The sequence below is a fragment of the Vigna angularis genome, chromosome 4 (genome assembly GCF_016808095.1).
Source record: "Vigna angularis cultivar LongXiaoDou No.4 chromosome 4, ASM1680809v1, whole genome shotgun sequence".
Classification (NCBI taxonomy): Eukaryota; Viridiplantae; Streptophyta; class Magnoliopsida; order Fabales; family Fabaceae; genus Vigna; species Vigna angularis.
Window position 1 is genome coordinate 40216497 of NC_068973.1, and position 21106 is coordinate 40237602.

A 21106-nucleotide genomic window follows, 5' to 3' on the forward strand; every position below is an offset into this window, starting at 1 on the left:
CACACTCTTTGTATGTTCTATCCAATTAAAATTTATTATATTTTATTTTTAAAAATAAATAAATAAACATGTTTTTTATTTTTAAAAATAAATAAATAAACATGTTTGTTTCAAAATTGAACACGCAAAAGAAGTGTACCCAAGGCATATAATTTGATTTAATGACAACGTGAATATATTAATAGGTTGTGGGAGCCATGACATTGACTCAGGAAATATAGAGGTTGTTTGAAATAGGAAAATGACACATGTGATTTATTAATTAATATTAAAAAGTATACATATATTAGATTTTGAATTTGAGTAAACTTATTATTTAATTTAACCAAAAAGAAAACATATATTATACTGAGTGATTTTTTTTGTATTTCTTTTATTAAATTTAATCTAACTCGATTTAAATTAGATTGAATTTGATTTAAATTGCATTGAAGTGAGACACATCAATTAGATTGTTAGGTTCATATTTTGTGGTCACATATTTTATTTTTTGCTTAGATTTAAAATATGTTATTTTAAAAATTAAGTTAATAACTAATTTATTTTTTAATTAAATGATGGTGTTTTACAATCAAACAATTAAACTGATGCAAAATTCCTTTTAAGGTTGAAGGGTTTAGTAGCATCTAATCAAACTTCTTAATATAATATTTATAGGCCTTGATTTATATAGATTGGAGTCCATAAAATGTACAAAAAAAACGCTTATAATCAAAATGTTCATAAAAGTCTTACAGGGGTCACACTTTTATGGGCAAGGGTCAATCATGGGCCAATGTTTTTTAAAGTACTACATTTTCCTTAAAAAGTATCATTCCAAAAATATTTACCTAAAAATGATGATATGAAGTGAAATTACATATTTAAGTTAGTATAATTATGGAAAACTATACACAAAAATAAAGTATAATTCATGATTAAATAGAGATGTTTTATATTTATTTTATTAAAAAATAAATGAATTTATATTTATTATTGTATTTAGTATATGTAGGAATAGTAATGAAGTGAGAAAAGTTTGTTTATCTCTCATTCCCCTTGGATATAGTACATGTGCAGATAAACATCTTTTTCCTGTTTTAATACGAAATAATTAGTTTTAAAAAATACGAAAAAAAAATATTGTATAAAAAAAATCACATTCTATCTCAAATATCTACAAATAAAATTTATTATATAAATTTTAAATCAGAATACCAAATAATAATTAAATAAAATAGAAAAGATCATATAAAATACACAATGAACCAAAATTGAAACCTTAAAATTAAGAAAATCAGACATTTTCATGTTAAAAAAATAATAAATGAAAAAATAAAAATAATCAAATATGAGATTTGAAAACTATTTGATTCACATAGATTGTAAATATTTGAACATAGCTATAAAAAAATATGTCATCAAGATTGTAATTTGAATAAATAACCTTAAAAAATTAAAAGGATTTATGAATAAAGAACAAATCAAATAATTAAAAAATGTATAATAAACTATTTTACAAAATTAAATACTAATATTATATATGTATATATATTATTAAGTTATCTAATAAATTATAAATATTTTAATAATTTAAACGTGAAAAAATAAGATGAATATTGAAATATATATAAAAATTTAATATACGCATATCAATAATTGTCTTTATATTTAATTAAAAAAATCAGATATTATTTATACTAATTCTGGTATACAATGCATTGATTCTTCTAAAATAGAAAAAAGTTTATAAATATCACAAAAGGAGTTTATTTATTGTTATAAATTTAGTACAATGTGATACTAAATTAGTTAAGGATGTAAATCCATTTTACTTAAAAAAGTTTATTATGTTTATAATATTCACCAAATGAAAAGATAAATAATTATTTGTTAATATTTATATCATCTACAACAAGAAAACAATATATTCTTTTCCAAGTACGGAAAGATAATTTATTGACTCGAACCACCAATAGTATATATAAAATTCTTCGTAATTCTTTGGAACTTTGACAAAACACTTTTGGAACTGTTTTCATGATAGTACACAAATATCTTTTATATATATAAATAAGTGGTTGCAAATAAGCCAAATGGTGTATCCACGCGGGAGAGGTAACCAGAAATCCTTGTACAAAGTTGGAATTCAAATTAATGGAGAATAAAATGAATTTCGAAGAATGTGAGCACAAGAAAAAAATTGTAAATACAAAAAGTAATGAAAATATTGAGTGTGAAACATGCCTAAAAACAATATTTAAACTAATAATTACACTTTATATATAATTAATTATATGATTAATATAAAAGAAAAATAGTTAAAAAATAAATAAAAATATAAAAAATGTACAAACCCAATATTTTAAATTTATTTACATGGAGTGGTTTTTTCTCTCTTACTGTGTGTTTGTTTGTGAATGTCAGTGTTTATGTTTGCCTTTCTTATTTATTTGAAAATATCAATTTTGTGAAAAAATGTAAGAGATTTTAGTTTACTCTTATATGGATGTGTCTAGTAATATAAATACTCTAGAACTACCCACTAATAATATGTTCTCGTATTTAAGACGAGGTATTAATTTAATAAAAACTAATTTATAACAATATTTTAATTTGTGTAAATCCTAAAGTCCACACTTCTAAGGTGTCCGTTATTCTTCAAGTCCTTGGAGATACATATATTTCAAGGCTCTTTGACCTTATACCACGGTATACATATATTTATACATTATATATTCCATGTCATATCACGTGTTAATGATGTATTTATACTTCGGTATAATGTCATTATATATTACATGGTAGGTTGTTGTATATATTATACAATAAATTTTAAATCTTAAATTTTAAATTCTAAATTTTAAACTTTAAATTATAAATTATAAATTATAAATTATAAATCTTAAATCTATACACAAATATTTTTTAAATAAAAAATTTCAAAACAACACTGACAATACATTATTTAAATGAGGTTATAAAAAATGCTAAATTAACCGAAATTAAAACACAAATATTATAATTGAATTCAACAACCTTAAAAAAAAGACAAAATTAATATTTAAGTATCTCAATTTATTATATATTTAATTTAAAAATATTATTAAATTCTTAAAAAGGCGATTATATAATATAAAATTTATTTAAATTAAATATCAAACAATTACAATGTTGTAATTGGTTGATTTGCTTCAGTGGATCGCTCCTCACATGCACACACGAGTCGAGAGTCACGTCACGTGTTTGCTTTGAGAAAACTCACACACGCACCACACGGTGGAGTCATCACGAACACGAACCGGAACGAATTGCAATCGGATCGTTTCGTAGTCACCGCACCTCAGTCTCGTAACTGGCGCCTCCTTTCACTGTTCGCTTCTCACGTCTTCTATCAAGCCATGGACCTCGATCCTCGTCAATACGAAAACGTTGTATGCTTCTTTTTCCCTGTCCGTGTTCTACTGTTTCGACTTCACTTTCTTCTTTATGATTTTATTTTTTGCAACTCTACTGTGTCGTCAATTTCTCATATCCCGATCCTCTCTGTGGCCACTATTCACTTCGGTGCTCCTTTCACTTTTCGTTGTTCGTCGAGTCTTATTTCCCTGTAGAACTCGTAGATGCTTATTGAGGTCTCCACTAAAGTGGAGACCCTGGTGAGTAGTTGTCTTGTGGATATTAATAATATGTTTTGTTTTGCGATAAATGATTTCTTACTCTCTGGGAAACTCTTCGAATAATTAGTTTCTGAAAGATATTTCCCAACCCTAATTTCTCATGGTAGAAAATTGAACAGAAGAGGGATTGGAAACACAAATGTAATATTTATTCTGCCCTGTATACTCTATATTTCTCTCACACGAATTACTACTAATATGCGTTTTGATTCTGGTGATTCAAAACTTTTCCCTCAAATTTATGTTTAAAAGAGAATGTAATTAATCCTCTGTGGGTTATTTGAATGGATAAGGCGTGATTTTGCATGACTGTGTCTTTCAAACCGTCACTCTTTTCTTTGGGATGAAATGAAATATTGTTCCTCGTTAAGTGTCTTTGCGTCTAGAGACTTCACCTGTCTTGGATTTGGATTTGGGCGTCATCCCCTCCTCCTAATTTTTATATACAAAAGAAAAAGAATTGAGCTAAGATTGAACCTTGTAGTATGTTTTGGTGGGTTTCTATTTTTGAATGGTTGATTTTCTGGTTCCATTGATTCTCTTACTGAAATTAATCCATCATTTTTTCTTGGTTACTTGAATTTACAGGCTATAAATGATAATGACATCCACAGTGTTGTTCTGTCATATCTCATACACAATTGCTACAAAGAATCGGTAGAATCATTCATTACTAGCACTGGGACAAAGCAGCCTGCAGATTATTTGGAGGACATGGACAAAAGGAAAAGTAGGTTTATGGTTATTTTTTGGTACACAAAATTCCTTCAAGATTTTTTTTTGGGTGTTTTCTGGTTATACTTTATTTGCTTGCTTATCCTAGAATTTTGTGTGTACACTAAGTGTTCATTCATAACAACTTTTAAGAAATTTTCAAATCTAAATGCACGTTGTCAACCCCAACACGAGGGATGCTGAACTGTTGTTCGCTTTAATACTACTTAAAACATCTGTGATTCTTATTCTTTAGACGACTTTTGACTTCTGTCTTGAAATACATTTGAATTTTGATTAGACCTTTTTTGTTTATGGTGTCAGTTCCTGAAACTTGGAGTGAATCTGGTTTTGGTTCCTTAAATTTAAAAGAGTGAATCTGGTTCATTTTAATCACTCAAATTTAGAAAAAAAGTGGTTTTAGTCCCTAAACACTAAATTAGAGGAACTAAAAACAACCTTAAACAAACATTTTATGTCTTTCAAATTTAGTATTTAGGCATAAAACTATATTTTTGAAAATTTTGAGGGGCTAAAAGAACTTTTGTAAGTTTGGAGGATTACAATGAGATTTGTCCTAAATTTTAGAGACTAAAAACATATTTAAGTCTACTTTCTTTCTTGCAGATCTTTTTTACTATGTAAAGACATCTCTATTGAGCTTCGATTGACATTTTAAGATATATTACTGTGCCACAAACTGTGCTGGGAAATTCTCCACACACTTACGAAGATAATTAGGCTTTTTATTGGATCTTATTATTATTAATGAAAACACTTCATGATAAATTTCATTTTTTCTTTAGGAATCTTTCACTTTGCACTAGAGGGAAATGCACTCAAGGCCATTGAGCTTACTGAGCAGCTAGCACAGGATATTTTAGAGAAGAATAAGGATTTGCAGTTTGATCTACTAAGCCTTCATTTTGTTGAGCTTGTGTGCTCCAGGAAATGGTAAGCATAATTTAATTTTGTCTCTCAAAGAACCTGTAGACTTCCTACTTTCATATATTTTCATTTTATTGGCAGCACAGAAGCTTTGGAGTTTGCTCAGACCAAGCTGGGCCCTTTTGGAAAGGAGCCCAAATATATGGAAAAACTTGAAGTATGTCTGGATTTCACATAGCTTTTTTGTGATGTATGTGTGTGACCGTGTGTGCTTAAGATTGAATTTTTGTTATGGTACCGGCAGGATTTTATGGCCCTTCTTGCTTATAAGGAGCCAGAGAAATCCCCAATGTTTCATCTCCTTAGCTTAGAGTATCGGCAGCAGGTTGCAGATAGTTTGAATCGGGCTATTCTTGGTTGGTTAACTTGTTATCTGCATCTTTCTTTAATATATTTTGTTGCAAATCATGGTGCTTTTTCTTATCCATGTTTAATGTGATTTTTTCTGTGATGGTTGGGTAATTGGCAGCACACTTGAATCTTCCCAGATACACAGCAATGGAGAGGCTAATACAGCAGGCTACAGTTGTTAGACAATGCTTAAGTCAAGAAGCGGGCAAGGTAATGGGTGTTGCTTATGAAATTTAAGAATTGATGCAAAGTTCTGTCTAACCTGCAAAATCTTGGATTGCTCATCTCTTCTTGGACCAGTAAAAGGAGATGTAGCCAGCTACTATAGTATGCAATATTGGTGTTCGAGCTGATTCTTTCATTATCATTGCAGGATGGGCCTCCACCATTTTCCTTAAAGGATTTTCTCAAAAGTTGATGGATAGACGATTGGGAAATGAAGCCGTTCTTGTCACATATCGGATTGGTTAATGGTTTTATCATAGGTGTAAAGTTTTTTAATACCTTTTCATCTATAAATTATTTGCTGCTAAGATCTTTTTGGTCTTGCTGCAATTTTGTGAAGCATGAGTAATCCATTATTAGCTATGGGAAAAAAATGCAATTGGAACCGGATTGAGATGATTCTTCCTGTCTGTGGCAGTTAGATGGTCTCGTTTAGGGCCAAATTTCAACTGCCATAGTTTCTACTAATTTAAGTTATTTTCTATCCATTACAAGTTTGAACAGACAAAACTAATTATCAGAGTTCCTTTAGATGATTTTTAATCCATTAAGGTTTATCTGAAGTTTGTGTGTGTGTGTATATATATATATTCTTTTAATATTTGATGTAAAATGAGTAGGCTTCTTTTGGTTACATGTATTTGAATATGAGAAGGAAGATGGAAGACTAATAGTCTGACTTTGATATACTCTCTCCAGGTTTGTAGAATCAACATTTTGGGATTGGTATATATTAAAATGTTGAGTGTGTACGAAAAGGTTTGTGTCTGGATTAAATTTCTATGTGGAGTTATTGTATGATTTTATAATTTTATTTTAGTTAACAATCTCATTATTTTGGTGTGAGAGACTATCAATATTTCTTTAATGATGCACAATGATCCTTTAAGTGATATTATTTCGCTCAACTTCTCTTGCGTTAAATAATTTGATTCAATAATGTAATGTTGATGATTAAATCTCGTGCCCATACACAATTTTTCCTCAAAACACAATAGTCTTTTCTTCCCTCACCCATATAATTTTTTAAAGGACTTTTATTTTTTGTAAACGTGGCTTTTCCGTTTTGAGAGTTTTTTAAAACATTTTTTCTGGAATAGGATTTAAAAAAAAAAATTGGATCAAATTTTTTTCTATACATCAAATGTATTCTAACGAGTTATTTTTTTTATCTGTTTTGAGAGTTTTTTAAAACAAGTTTTCTGGAATAGGGTTTTTAGAAAAATATTTTTGGTACAAACTTTTTGTTAAATATAAAATGTATTTTATCGAGGTTTTTTAGGACAGTATTTCGAAAATAAACTTTCAAGAGATTATTCGAACAATATTTTCAAAATAAACTTTTAAGAACATATGATACCTTCAAAACGAGTTCTCCAACGAATTTTTGAAAACTTAATTTCTAAAATAAAATTTAAAAAACACAAATGATAGTTTTCAAAATGAGTTTTTTTTTTAATATCTCGTAGAATGTAGTGGATAGATGGAAGCAACAGTGGTGGTAGCAATGGTGGTGTGATGTAGTGAGAAAGGATATTTTAGTCTTTTTCGTATTAGTTTGGACTGCAGTTAGTAATAGTTAGGTTGCAAGCCGTCACCATTTATGTAAAGTTGGAGGCCCAGGAAAGCAATCTTAAGGGCTTTGCCCACTGTTTCTAGCCCGTCGTTTAAGCCATTAGTTTGATTATGAATAGTGAGTATCATTAATTTTGGTATCCCAATTGCATTATTAACACCACCTTGCACATTCTTATGTCAGATCTAGTTCTTCTAAAGTGCAATGGTAGCAAATTTTTTATTAAAAAAATATATTTCTATACATTTAGTATTTTAATTCATCAATGAACTATTATGTAAGTACGTGTACTTTTGATCATTATTTTTGTGGGCTTAATTAAAAGTGCATGTAATTTTATGAAAAATTGATACGCAAGCCAAATTTATCATACATCACTTTTTTTTCCATTTGTGTCGTTGATATATAATTTCTTTTTTTTCTTCTTGATTCTGAATATTTTATTCTCACTTCAGAAGGACTATATTTATTGTATTCATACTGAAGAGACGTTTTCAGAAGAACTCGAAAACTTTTGCATTAAACTCGAATCTTAAACGTTGTGCTCCCCAGCTGTAGGGGATCCTTATCCTATATTATTTGACGGTGCCAATATAATAATATTCGGAAAATATAATGTACGATAATCTACTTCCAGGTTTATTAATATGACAACGATGTTTGAGAGTCATTTGCATTAGACATAGAAACAAATATGAGAATTTTGAGGTAGGTGTGTTAGAAAACGAGAAATAAAGTAAACGTAAAAATTACTTAATTTGAGAAAAGTAAAAATAAATCGATTATCAATAAGAGTATTGTTTTACTTTAATTTTTTAATTGCTCAGCACTTAATTTTATTTTTAACAATATTTTATCTTTATTTTATTTTATTCCTTACTCCTGACTGTAACACTAATGATTGTGATAGTCTCAATGATACTAACATTCTTCTAAAATAATCACTTCGTAAAATTAAAACTTTGTTACTACCATTATTACTATTTGTAGATGTTGGGTTTATTGCTTGGTGTGTGTGACCCTCAATAATTATAATCGAGATAAATGATGATTTCAATAACTGTATTTAGTCTTTTAATTTTATTTTTTGTTTCAGAAGTCAACTCGAATAAATATATATATTATAACTGTGACGTCAAAAAAATATAATACTATACTTTTGAAACTTTAGATTTTCAAAAAATATTTATAAAGTAACACTACCTTCACACATGGAGACATTTAAACTCATAATAAGTAAGACGAGTTATAAGCTCTAAATTATGTTAGATTTCAGTTCAAAATTAATCGATATTAAATACAATTGCTCAATAGATATATAAAGTGTGAAAGAGTAATACTCTAAAAACCAATTAATTTCTTTATATTTTCTCTTATTAAAGTGTGAAAGTTATTTTGGGTTTCACAGTTTCCTTTTTTTTTTCATTTCTTCCAAATCAAATGAATGAAGTTTCGTACAGTCTTTTTTTTTTCACATTATTTCTCACATATTAGAATGTTATCACTAAATGAAATTTGTATATTAATGCAATTGTGGGTATTTTTTTTTTATACTTTTAATTTTTGTCAACTTGAAGGAGTTTTCTGAAATAATTTGTGCTGGCATTTTTCTAACATCTCATACATAGAAAGAAAATCATTGAGACATTAAATTACATTTCACTAATTTGGTATCTTAACAAGATTAAATAACATGTTTATGTATTGAAATTAGTAACATAACCCGCTGAGCATGACTGATAATATTTTGCAACATTTTTTCTTACATTTTCTTATGTTCATGTATATATACATTTCATGATATTGAGCCCAAATTTTATTACGATGTTTTTTTTTTTTGAATTTGTTGAAACATCACAATTTGCTCCAAGAATATTAGGTAGCCATAACAAAACCTCTATCATTTACATACCTAAGGACAAAACATAGTTTAATTGGGAGAAATTTATCTAAGACCTTCAGTATAATTACTTTGTTTCTTAACATCAAAACTAAGAGGCCTATACTAATATTTGTTTAACAATTGCCAATAAATATAATAATTTTTGAACTTATATTAATGCATGAAAAAACAGTATAACTAACCTCAAACATGTAGATACATAATGCTTAAGATAAAAATGAAGTTATAATCAACTAGTTATTAAATTATATATAATTGATTTGTTTTCCAAAGTAACTATACTATTGTAATTTTGATTTTATTAAATTTTACAAATTTAAAACATGGGAATTTTTTAATTTAAGAAATCCTAAATATATTAAATTCAAGCAGTACTAACAGGTTAAAATCAATAAAGAAAATTGACATTTACAACTTATTTAAAAAATCACTTCAACAAAAATCACATTATATTACAATAAATGAAAAGGGTATATTTCAGACTAATTACACTAATATTTAGATTTATTAAATGCTTATCATTTATATGTACTTGTTAACTTTAAAAATCAGTCATTTTGCATCTTAAAACTAAGATACACGTATATTAAGTATAAGATAAATGCTTATAGAAAAAGTTAAAAAAAAATGCTTAGTTTTATTTAGAATACTAATGGAAAGATAAACTTTTTTCCTAATAACTTATATAAGATAAACACTAATATAAATGAATAATACAATGTTTGATTTTATAAAAGAAACAAATTTCATGATAACTCTTTCTGCAAAATCAGAGTGGTCCCCAAAATAAATAAATAAAAAAAACTCACAAAAATAAAAAAAATATTTATTCTATTTTTAATAAAGGGAAGATTATCCTGATCTGAGCACACCTGAGATATTTTATTTTCACTCTAATAAGGACAAATGATCAGAAAAATCGTAATTAAAATAATGAGGTGTTTTGGTCACGTGTCTAAATGCACAGTACGCATGTCTTTCTAGAAATAAACTGAGATGCAACAGCTTCTACGTGTTTAAAGAAATGCACGTCACTTCAAGTGTTTCATATGTGTGTCGAAACACAAACGAATCACGTGTTTAGACCACCCTTCGCCTACGTGGCACTCGCTGCCCGTCTCAGAGATCACTCAAAGCGAGGCATTTTTATTTTTATTTTTATTTTTTTTAATAAAATGGTCCGTTTTTATCTATACACAGCGTGTAGCAGATGCATTTCAGAAACATTTTTGAAGATTTAATTTAATTCTTAAATATAAAAAATATAGCATAGAAAATTATTTAATTTTTATAATTCAGTATCAATTACATAACCAAATTTCATATTGGACCGATGTTTAATTATCACGACACTATTTTTAGATATTAAAAAATGGAATACAAATTGGTTTTCTCTGAAACCAATTTCACACCTCGAGGTATCAGAACGATTTTTATTTATTTATTTTTAATTTTTGCTTCATTTGACATTGACATTATTAATGGTGTGAGTATTTTCGCTGTAGTGATAGTGAATCGATGTTGCCAAACTGCTTCGCGAGTTGGACGTGTCGAGTGTAGACAAAGCCTTGAAATATTGCGTCATGATGTGTGAGAATTCCAACCTAGGAAATAATATTTATTAATTCTGGACCAACTTATGTCCTTTTATTATTCTAATACTAAAAATAAAAATAAAAATAAATGTTTTTGTTTGCTGTAAAATGCTGAAGGTCTTGGCTCAACCCATACTACATTATGGTGTCAGAAGAGGTTCATCTTAATCAATCTCTTTGTGCTTTCTCCTTTTCTTAAAATGTACTAACATTGCATATGTAAATCACAAAAATTACGAAGAAAATTAATTAATTAATTCCTATGCAGTTGGTTGAATAAAGTGTGATGATTACAATCTTTCTAAAGTTTTTAATTTTTTATGAATAAAAAATAAAGTGTATAAGATTGCTTTGACAACAAATATACTGCGAAGTAGTTGCTTCTTGCCTTTTCTTTTTCTTTTTATAACGGCTGCACTCAGTGAAGTCTTCACTGCAAAGTCAACTGTAATTCTTTATTGAAAATGGTTACAGCTATACTTTTGGGGTACCTTAAACAAAATTTTCAATAAAACTAATAACAAAAACAAAAAATATGAACTGAATCAATTTTCATAAGTAAGAGGTAATTTGAGTCAACCTTTTCATCAACACTTTTAAGAGCAACAAATAAAAAAAATAGGTAAATTTCTTCATAAATAATGATGAACTAAACATACATTAACTTCGATAAATTAATTATATATAAACTAATTTAATTTATAAATAAATCAATTTATTTATTTTTAGTTTTTCTTCTAAAAACGTTACTTTTAAGTGTCTACTATTTAAACAAATTGTGTTGTTTAACTTTCTAAAGTTGTGAACAATTTGATTCTAACTTGTGATGTAAATTTGATTTATCGTTATCTAGTGCAAAAGATTAACCCAAATACATTATCTTATAAACTATACTTCTCTCATTTTGGGGTTATTGCATTAGATAATATATGTTAGTAATATTAGTTGCAGTTACCGAGTATCCTGTGCAATTAAGTGGCCTTACATATATATCAATAAGATTTGATTACAATTGATTGAAGAGCAGGGATAGAAATGGTCCAAAGTTTCTAATCATCAGAAACTTTCCACCTCACTCTGTCTCTTAGAGATGAGAAAAAAACGGTGGAAACAATGATGTTATGAAAATGAAGTTCAAAAACTTGTGCAATATAAAGAATATCCTTCTAGATTGTTACATCTTGGTCAACCAGGGGGAATAGTTAAAATGTTGATGACTTTGATCTAGAGAACCTGTAACAATGAACAGACCTCTGACTTTGTTTTGTTCTAAAAGTTTTGAATATTGCAGACACTTTGGAATAGTTTATCTGTTTTTCTTCTGACCTTGTTGTAAAAACTTAACACTAAGAACTATAACATATTTCAGAACCAAAGTTCTTTATGCTAGAGAAAATTGGAACTTAAGAGATGTAAAACACTTGTATGATATAGAACTGAATTGCTAGTCTCAACCACCTAGGCCTGCTTGTTGAATTTCTTTTACGGTAATAAGTTGGTGATTGAATTTAAACTGAGGAACAGTGAAGTGTGAAAAAAATAATGAGATGCATATGTGAGTCTCGAAACCCGCAATTGATGAAGAAGTAAACATTAAAGACTGCTTATCTCTTGGTTTGTGTTACTCCTTATCTAGTCCCTTCGATCCACCGCTAAGTTTGCTGTTAATGCTGTGGGGAAAAATATATTCCATAATATAACGGTCCTCTTTTGTGATGACAACCAACAAGTAATTGCGTTGTTCTATACTACATTTGCTATATTTACAGTTATGATGGAGTGTCACCAAACGACAAAAAAGGAAAATGCACTAGGTAGTGTAGGAGTATGAAGATGTAAAATTATAATTAAGGATGTGAAATGTCGACCAATTTCTGTAAACTCTTATCCGTGTCTCATTTGCTATGTGTGGTGTCACAGTCCATTGGATCTCTTTCACTGTTCACTGATTTCCAAGCCCTTTCCATAGCATGAAAGACGAACACCTGGGATTGTTTTGGTTACACGTCTGAATGCATCGTTGCTAATTTTCATGTGCGCAGTTTTGGAACCCCCGCAAGCACTTATCTTCAACCGTTTCGTTTCAATATGACACCGATCCCACACAATGGTAAATGACTTATCCGAATCCGAATTATCTATATACAGTCCATAAATCCCATTATCCATGCAACCGCATCCTCTCACCCACAACTTTAATTTTCTTTTACCTTTGCTCTATTTCTTTATTGTTTTTTTATTCTCCGTCCATCTTATCCATCAGAAAAATTCCTTCACAGATAAAAAAAATACTAAAAGAAAGTGTAAATTAAGTAATAATCTTAATTTATTTGGTGGTGTTTGCCACATGATCTTGAGATTGCAGTATGCCAGTAAAAGGGAAGGCCAAGTGTGAATAAGAGAAATCAACGTTGAGGCTCGTCGTGGACACGGTCTGTGTAGCTCACATTGCCAAGTTTCGTCTTGGGCCCACTTTGGGGCCACGTTTCATGAACTTGTAATCCCTTTTACACAGTATTTACTCCCTTGTTAGTATAAATAGGCTCATCAACCTCACTCCATCTTCAAGTCCTTGAGCTTATCTCTACTTTTGTGTCTCCCTCATCATCTCAATCCTACAAAGCCTAGCATGTCCACAATGCTAAAATCAGGCATGAAAATTGAGGAGAAAAAACTGAAGAAAACAGCACAGGCCAGCTCCAGAAAAGGGTGTATGAGAGGTAAAGGAGGTCCCGAGAATGCCAGTTGCACCTTCAAAGGTGTGAGACAGAGAACCTGGGGGAAATGGGTTGCTGAAATCCGTGAACCCAATCGTGGTGCTAGACTCTGGCTAGGGACATTTGAAACCTCTCAGGACGCTGCTTTGGCTTATGATGCTGCAGCACGTAAGCTTTACGGCCCTGATGCCAAACTCAATTTACCAGACCATCCTGTGCCCCCAGTGTCTCACTTTCCACCACCACCACCTCCTGTTATCAACACTCCAACTCCTGATATGGAGAATCTGCAACAGCCTCTGATGCAAAACAACCTAGACATTCCAACTTGTTCTAATTTCAATTTCAATCCTGCAGTTTCCATGGCTTCTCACGAAGTTGGACTCACTCCAATTTACACCAGTGATTGCATCGTGTCTCTTCCCTTGGACACCAATCCTAAGCCAATTGCAACCTACACAAAGCCTGAGGGGATTGAGGGAGAGTTTTCTCCATCTTGGGAGACAATGACCGAGACTTTACCTGTTTTTGATGATTCTATCTGGGCCGAAGCTGCTATGTCTCTAGATCTTCCTCTAATTGCAGCAGAGAATGCGATTTACACACCGGAGAACAACAATTTGGCGGCCGATGTGGATATGTGGGACCCTCAAACTCCATGGTGCATGTAATACCATCCCTTTGAGTCACATCTCATAAGGGCAAGGACAAGTAGCTACTATACCTTATAGTAGCTGCGATCTGGTCTTTTCTATATATATACAGTGTATAGAGGGGTAAAGAAATATATGTTACCACTGGTTTGGTAGCAAGATATAATATATATATATATATATACTACTACTACTACTACTATTATATATATTGTGTATGTGTCTTTTAAGTTACTACATATATGTATGTGAATATTACTTAAAGTGTTAGGGATGGTGACCTTGCCCTTTCGTCCTCTATAATCCCTATGTGGTGTCCTCTTGTGCCCTAGTACCAAATATGGTTTGATCTCAAATAATGTGTTTCGTTATGTCCTATTTTGTGTCCTATGTTTTCAATATCAATAAGTTAGGTTTTATCAAGTTGTTTTGTGCCCTCTCGTCCTGGTATTAATAAGTTGTTTAGGTTTTGTGCCCTATCGACCTGGTATTAATAAGTTGTTTAGGTTTTGTGCCCTATCCGGGGCGCTGGCCTTTGTTCAGCTTCTGTTTTGTTTAGGTTTTGGGCAGTTTTGTGCAGTGTATCCATCTGTGTGTTGAATAAGTACTATATCAATAGGTCTCGTTGGTTTTGCTCAGCGAGTGAGATATATGTAAACTGTAAGCAGGAGATCATGTTGCTTTTCTGCGGCCTGAGATATATGTAAGCAGTTTGTGTCTGTGACTTGTATGTCAATAAGTATTATATTAATGGATGGTGTTCGTTCTGTGCAAAGTGAGAAATGTTCCTAAGCAGCTTATGAGTTTTATGAGATTATGTGAGAGCAGCTTGTGACTTATGTGTCATAAAGTATGTATGCACTTTCTTATCTGCATAAATAATAAGATGTCTTATGCCAGATTATGTTTATCTGCATAAATCATGTGTTATGACAGTTCATATTTACTCTCTATGTTTAATTAGTTTATTAGAAAACTTTATTTTAATTTCACATATATGATTTGAAGCCTTTAGCTAATCAATCTGATGTCATTAAAGATTTCACTAAAATTTTAAGATGCTAAGTGTCCTGTCCTGTAAAGTTTGAAAATTATGAAAGAATTTTATCTCTTGACACAACCTTGAGAACTAAGTTATTGACTCAGTTTTTAACTATAATAACTTAAAGAAGGTGATTCATAGAGTCTTGTACTTTAAATTATTTGTAATCTTATAATACCAAACCAATAAACAGCTTGCCTAAAACACTATTGAACTAGAGATTAAAAAAAATGGTCTTTTCCCTCTCTGTTTAGATTAATCCCTTCACAGAAATGGACAGGGAAAGTGAGACGTTTTAATTTCCAGTTTCTGCAGGAAAACATGCTCCACTTTTGGAAGGTAATATGTTACAAACTCTTTTAGTCCTAGAAAAAAAATATAATTAATTACATTTTCTTACTTTGTTAATTATTAATATTTTATCATCGCGGTATACTGAAATTTAAAGATTTTTTGTCGTATTATACTATGTTAAATTTGTTTTTTTAAATGTCTTTTAAAAATGACACATAAAAATTATACTATCAGTAATCTTAAAAAAAAGGAGAGGATAATGTCAAGACCATGGTTGAAATGATATTTTTTCTCTTAGTTTAGTTCATTCTTCGATAGTATCGTCAAATATGCAACCAGAATAACCATCTATCTTATTTTTAAGATATACCATAGTTTTAATAAATATAAAAGAAGTGTTTTCTTAAGTAAATTTCATCTTTTCATATTATAAAAATCTTATTCTCAAATACTTGCATGATACAATAATTATTTTGCCATCATTTATAGTTTAGTAGATGAAAATAGAGTTAAACATAATGAGGATATTCAAATGATTGACTTATAAATAATAGAAATAATTGATTTTAAAAAAGATGCTAACGAAGAAATAAATCAATATCAAAAGACATTGTTGGAATCAAACTTCTAACAGTTTCACTTTCAATCCATATACATATATTTATTTGTAATTTTTATAAACCTATTAATTCTTTCGCAAATATATTACTTATTAGCCTTCCACAAGAGTTTGAGTAAGAAAAAAAAAATCCCAGCAGTCAGATAAAAAACTTTCTTTTAATTGTAAAAACAATATGGCAAATAAAATTTTATTCCTAGAGATTTCAGTGATAAATTTCCAATCAATAAGATTCTATAAGTTATGATTTATCGAGACACAATAATGGTGAGAGTTGTGATTTCAGAAACTCTTAAACTTATCAAATTTATCAAGATTTCTCTATTCAATTTTGCTTCTGGCTTTAGTGAAGTTTGATCTCTATCTTGTAAGTTGTTTTCTATTTAACAAATTTCTCCCACTTTTTTTCTAAAAATTTCTTAAAGTTAGATTTCTCAACCTCAAATTTGTTGAGCGTATTCAAATTGGTTGAACCCAAAACAGAGCTCCACTCTTAGATCTGTCACTCTTTTTAACTGATTTGGACTTCAGGTAAAGCTTCAAAACCTTATTTGTTAAAGTTCCAAATCACACTTGGATGTCTCCGATTTGCTCTATTCTTTAATTATTTTTAATTTTGCTTAAAATTTGGAATACAAATATTTTCTTAAGTATATAAAAATTATAAGTATTTATAGCTAACTAATACAAAAGTTAACTAATTTGCCTTAAATAAAAAAAAACTAAAAAAAATGCTAATTAACATAAATTCTAAATATTATCATTAAGATGTAACTTACTCTATAAATATAAGGATTAAATCAATTTATATTAACCAAACATAAAAATCATATATGAAATGGGCAGTTGTAAACGACAATTAAAATGTGAACAAAAAAAAGAGAGGGTAGTTTGTCATAGACTAATATGAATATTGGTATAAAATATATATATTTTTATCAGCATTGGTATAAAATAGTTATTTTGAGGTATGTCAATTTAAGTTAAAAATAAAAAGTCACATTATCAGTGATATACTTTTATCTTTGACGACGGGATTATTTTTTGTTGGTATTGGGGAACACAATACATATAGTAGGGTAATGTTTTACAGTTCAATGAATATTCTACATGGATGATTCTTCACAACTTATCAATGTATATATATATATATATATATATATATATATATATATATATATATATATATATATATATATATATATATATAACCTTTTGATATGAATATTATTCGTTAAAATATAGTTTAGCTTTTAAATATAAGAATTAAATAAAATTCTACTAATAATTAATAATATAAAATGATGTAAAAAGTACCTAAAATGAAGAGTTCAATAACAAGTTACCAAAAGATGGTTCAAGCAATTGGACTCACCAGGCTAATTTGTGGGCTGTTGGTTGAGCAGCCCGAAGCCCTTCGACTGGTGCTCCGACCTTGGAGAGGGAAAACCAACTTCTAGCAATCACAGCCCCAGCCGCAGCAAGCCCTAAATCCGTTCCTTCAGCTTCACGCGCCCTCACATCTCAACTTGAACTGGTTGATTTATAATCATATGGTATATAATTATTTCGATGTTTAATTTTCTGGGCAGTGTGGGACTTATGAAGGCGAAATCAGACTGAGTTAAGACGCACAGTAAATCCGTTGTTTCTGCATTCTCAACCAAAGCACTGAACTTTTTCAAAAAGTTTGACGCTGTGGTTGAAAATGAGAATTGGCAGCAGAAGTAGTATGATGGGTTGGGTTGTGGGAAGCCAAAAGGTTCTGATTTTGAATTTCGAATTGACAGTTAGCATGGAACTCAGTGATTTAAGAAAATTATTTCAATTACACGTTCCAGGGACTCAATTTCTGTTGTTCATTTGTTTCGACTATTTTGCCCTTCAATTGCTCTAATAACAACCTAATATCATCTTTTTCATATTTACTATTCAATTTTATACTCTCTTTAACTCCATTTTACATTGCAGTGCCTTTTTTTTCTTTACCGTTTTTCCTTTCTCTCTTTTATGCAATCATTATACTGTGCTTAATAATATATTGTTCGTGTTATGATAATAATTGCTAGATGCTATATCAGAATTTATAATCTGACTGTGAGACACAGCAAATTATGTTAATTTATATATTATATAAATTATACCTTTCTTCCTTTCAACTTTTGTTTAGGAATTTTGAAAAGTTTTGGAGTAAAAAAGAAGTATGCAGCATTTCATTCACAATATACATCTCTCTCCCTCCCTATATATATATATATATATATATATATATATATATATATATATATAATATTTTTAACACTATAATATAGTGGTGAAATATTTATTAATTTTATAAATAATTAATAATTAATTATTGAGTAATTTAGTTGACTGATTGAAATTCTGTAATTTGTGTCTCTTTTATGCACACAACTTTATGTCCTGTATTGGTTATTAAGCCAACATAATAATTATATAAAGAATATAATTTAAATGGTAGGTATTCTAATAAATTTCTTAGGGTAATGATATATGAGCAATTTGCTTTTGGGTTTTACAAGACTTACAACATTATCTTTCTATATTTCATATAAAAACATTTTCATTTTGAAATATTGAGTTTTTTTTTTCTTCATGAAATAATCATCAATTTAATATTTTCGTAAATTATAAGGTTTGATTGACTATAATAAATTCTATTCCAGTTGTATACTAAACAAGAATTATAACATAATTCTTTTATATTTATCTAAAATTAAACATTTCAAAAAACATTTTCAGATTGAAGTGTTTAATTTTTTTTCTATAAAATAAAAGATTATATGAAATAATTATTACATTTTGATTGTAAATTTAATATCTTCTTAAGTCATAAGGTTTGATTGACAATAATAAATTCTGTCTCAGTCTTATAATAAACAAGAATACTTCTCTAAAAAAAATTATCTTCATGTTAAAATCTTTAGTCTACTTCATAAAATATAAGATTATGTGAAATAGTTATTACAGTTTGATTGTTAACTTAATATTTTACTAAGTCATAAAGGCTTGATTAACAACAATAAATTCTGTTTTAGTCTTACAATAAACAAGACTTACAATCGTTTTGTACTTCTCTCAAGAAAAACATTTTCATGTTAAAATGTTTAGCCTTTTCCATAAAATATATAGGTGAAATAGTTATTACATTTTGATGTTAACTTAATATCTTCGAAATCATAAGACTTGATTGATAACAATAAACTATGTTTCAGTCTTACAATAAATTCTGTTTTAGTTTTACAATAAACAAGACTTACAATCGTTTTATACTTCTCTCAAGAAAAACATTTTCATGTTAAAATGTTTAGCCTTTTCCATAAAATATATAGGTGAAATAGTTATTACATTTTGATGTTAACTTAATATCTTCGAAATCATAAGACTTGATTGATAACAATAAACTATGTTTCAGTCTTACAATAAATTCTGTTTTAGTTTTACAATAAACAAGACTTACAATCGTTTTATACTTCTCTCAAGAAAAACATTTTCATGTTAAAATGTTTAGCCTTTTCCATAAAATATATAGGTGAAATAGTTATTACATTTTGATGTTAACTTAATATCTTCAAAATCATAAGACTTGATTGATAACAATAAACTATGTTTCAGTCTTACAATAAACTAGACTTACAATATAATCTTTTTATATTTCTCTCAAAAAAAACATCTTCATGTTAAAATGTTTAGTCTACTCCATAAATTATAAGATTATGTGAAATAGTTATTACAATTTGATTGTTAACTCAATATCTTCCCCAGTTATAAAGGCTTGATTGACAACAACAAACTCTGTTTTAGTCTTACAATAAACAACTTGCAATATAATCCTTTTATACTTCTCTAAAGAAAAACATCTTCATGTTAAAATGTTTAGTCTAGCCCATAAAATATAAGATTATGTGAAATAGTTATTACAGTTTTATTGTTAATTAACTTAATATTTTCCTCAATCATAAAGACTTGATTAACTGCAATAAACTCTATTTCAGTCTTACCATAAACAAGACTTATAACATAATCATTTTATACTTTTCTCAAGAAAAAACATCTTCATGTTAAAATGTTTAGCCTACACCATAAAGTATAAGATTATATAAAATAGTTATTACAGTTTGATTGTTAACTTAATATCTTCCTCAGTCATAAAAGCTTGATTGACAACATTAAACTCTGTTTCAGTCTTACAATAAACAAGACTTACAACATAATCATTTTATACTTCTATCCAGAAAACATCTCCATATGTTAAAATGTTTAGTCTTTTCCATAAAATATAAAATTATGTAAAATAGTTATTACATTTTGATGTTAACTTAATATCTTTGTAAGTCATAAGGCTTGATTGACAACACTTCTCTAAAAAACATCTTCATGTTAAAATATTTAGTGTATTCTATAAAATATAAGATCATGTGAAACAGTTATTATATTTTGATATTAATTTAATATATAATTATTGTTTAGTTTTGCCAAGTGTTAACATTTTTTAGATTACCAGGTATGAAGGTTCTTAGATATTATACTAATTTTTAAACTCAATTTATATAACTTTTGGTAGTAATTGTTATTGGAAGTCATTGAAGAAGGAAAAATCACTCATTCCAATACTATATATTTGTACACAAGAGCTTCCCAATTTGCATAGAGTTGACTATAGATCAATGCAATCTGATAAGAAAAATTCAAGTTATTAAATTAATGAAATATCATTATTGAAAAAAAGTATGTTCATATACACAAGATACATTAAATATTTATAAGTTACCAGAAGGTTTTTAAAACA

General features: G+C 28.7%; 2 protein-coding genes across 3 annotated transcripts; both read left to right on the forward strand.

Annotated features, from left to right (window-relative positions):
• Window positions 1-3183: 3183 nt before the first annotated feature.
• On the forward strand, window positions 3184-6444 carry LOC108341955 (uncharacterized). Of its 2 annotated transcripts, none has more exons than XM_017579651.2 (7): window positions 3184-3410; window positions 4248-4389; window positions 5180-5327; window positions 5403-5478; window positions 5566-5677; window positions 5791-5882; window positions 6046-6444. In XM_017579651.2, the coding sequence occupies exons 1-7, from the start codon at window positions 3381-3383 to the stop codon at window positions 6088-6090; spliced, it is 645 nt and encodes a 214-aa protein (XP_017435140.1). In that variant the 5' UTR covers window positions 3184-3380; the 3' UTR covers window positions 6091-6444. The 2 variants fall into 2 exon arrangements, with proteins under 2 accessions (XP_017435140.1, XP_017435139.1); XM_017579650.2 differs by having other exon boundaries at window positions 3186-3413.
• Window positions 6445-13347: 6903 nt separating this feature from the next.
• LOC108341239 (dehydration-responsive element-binding protein 2D) lies at window positions 13348-15261 on the forward strand. The gene has a single exon (XM_017578931.2). It carries the CDS (start codon window positions 13601-13603, stop codon window positions 14357-14359), a length of 759 nt encoding a protein of 252 aa, XP_017434420.1. The 5' UTR covers window positions 13348-13600; the 3' UTR covers window positions 14360-15261.
• Window positions 15262-21106: the final 5845 nt, after the last annotated feature.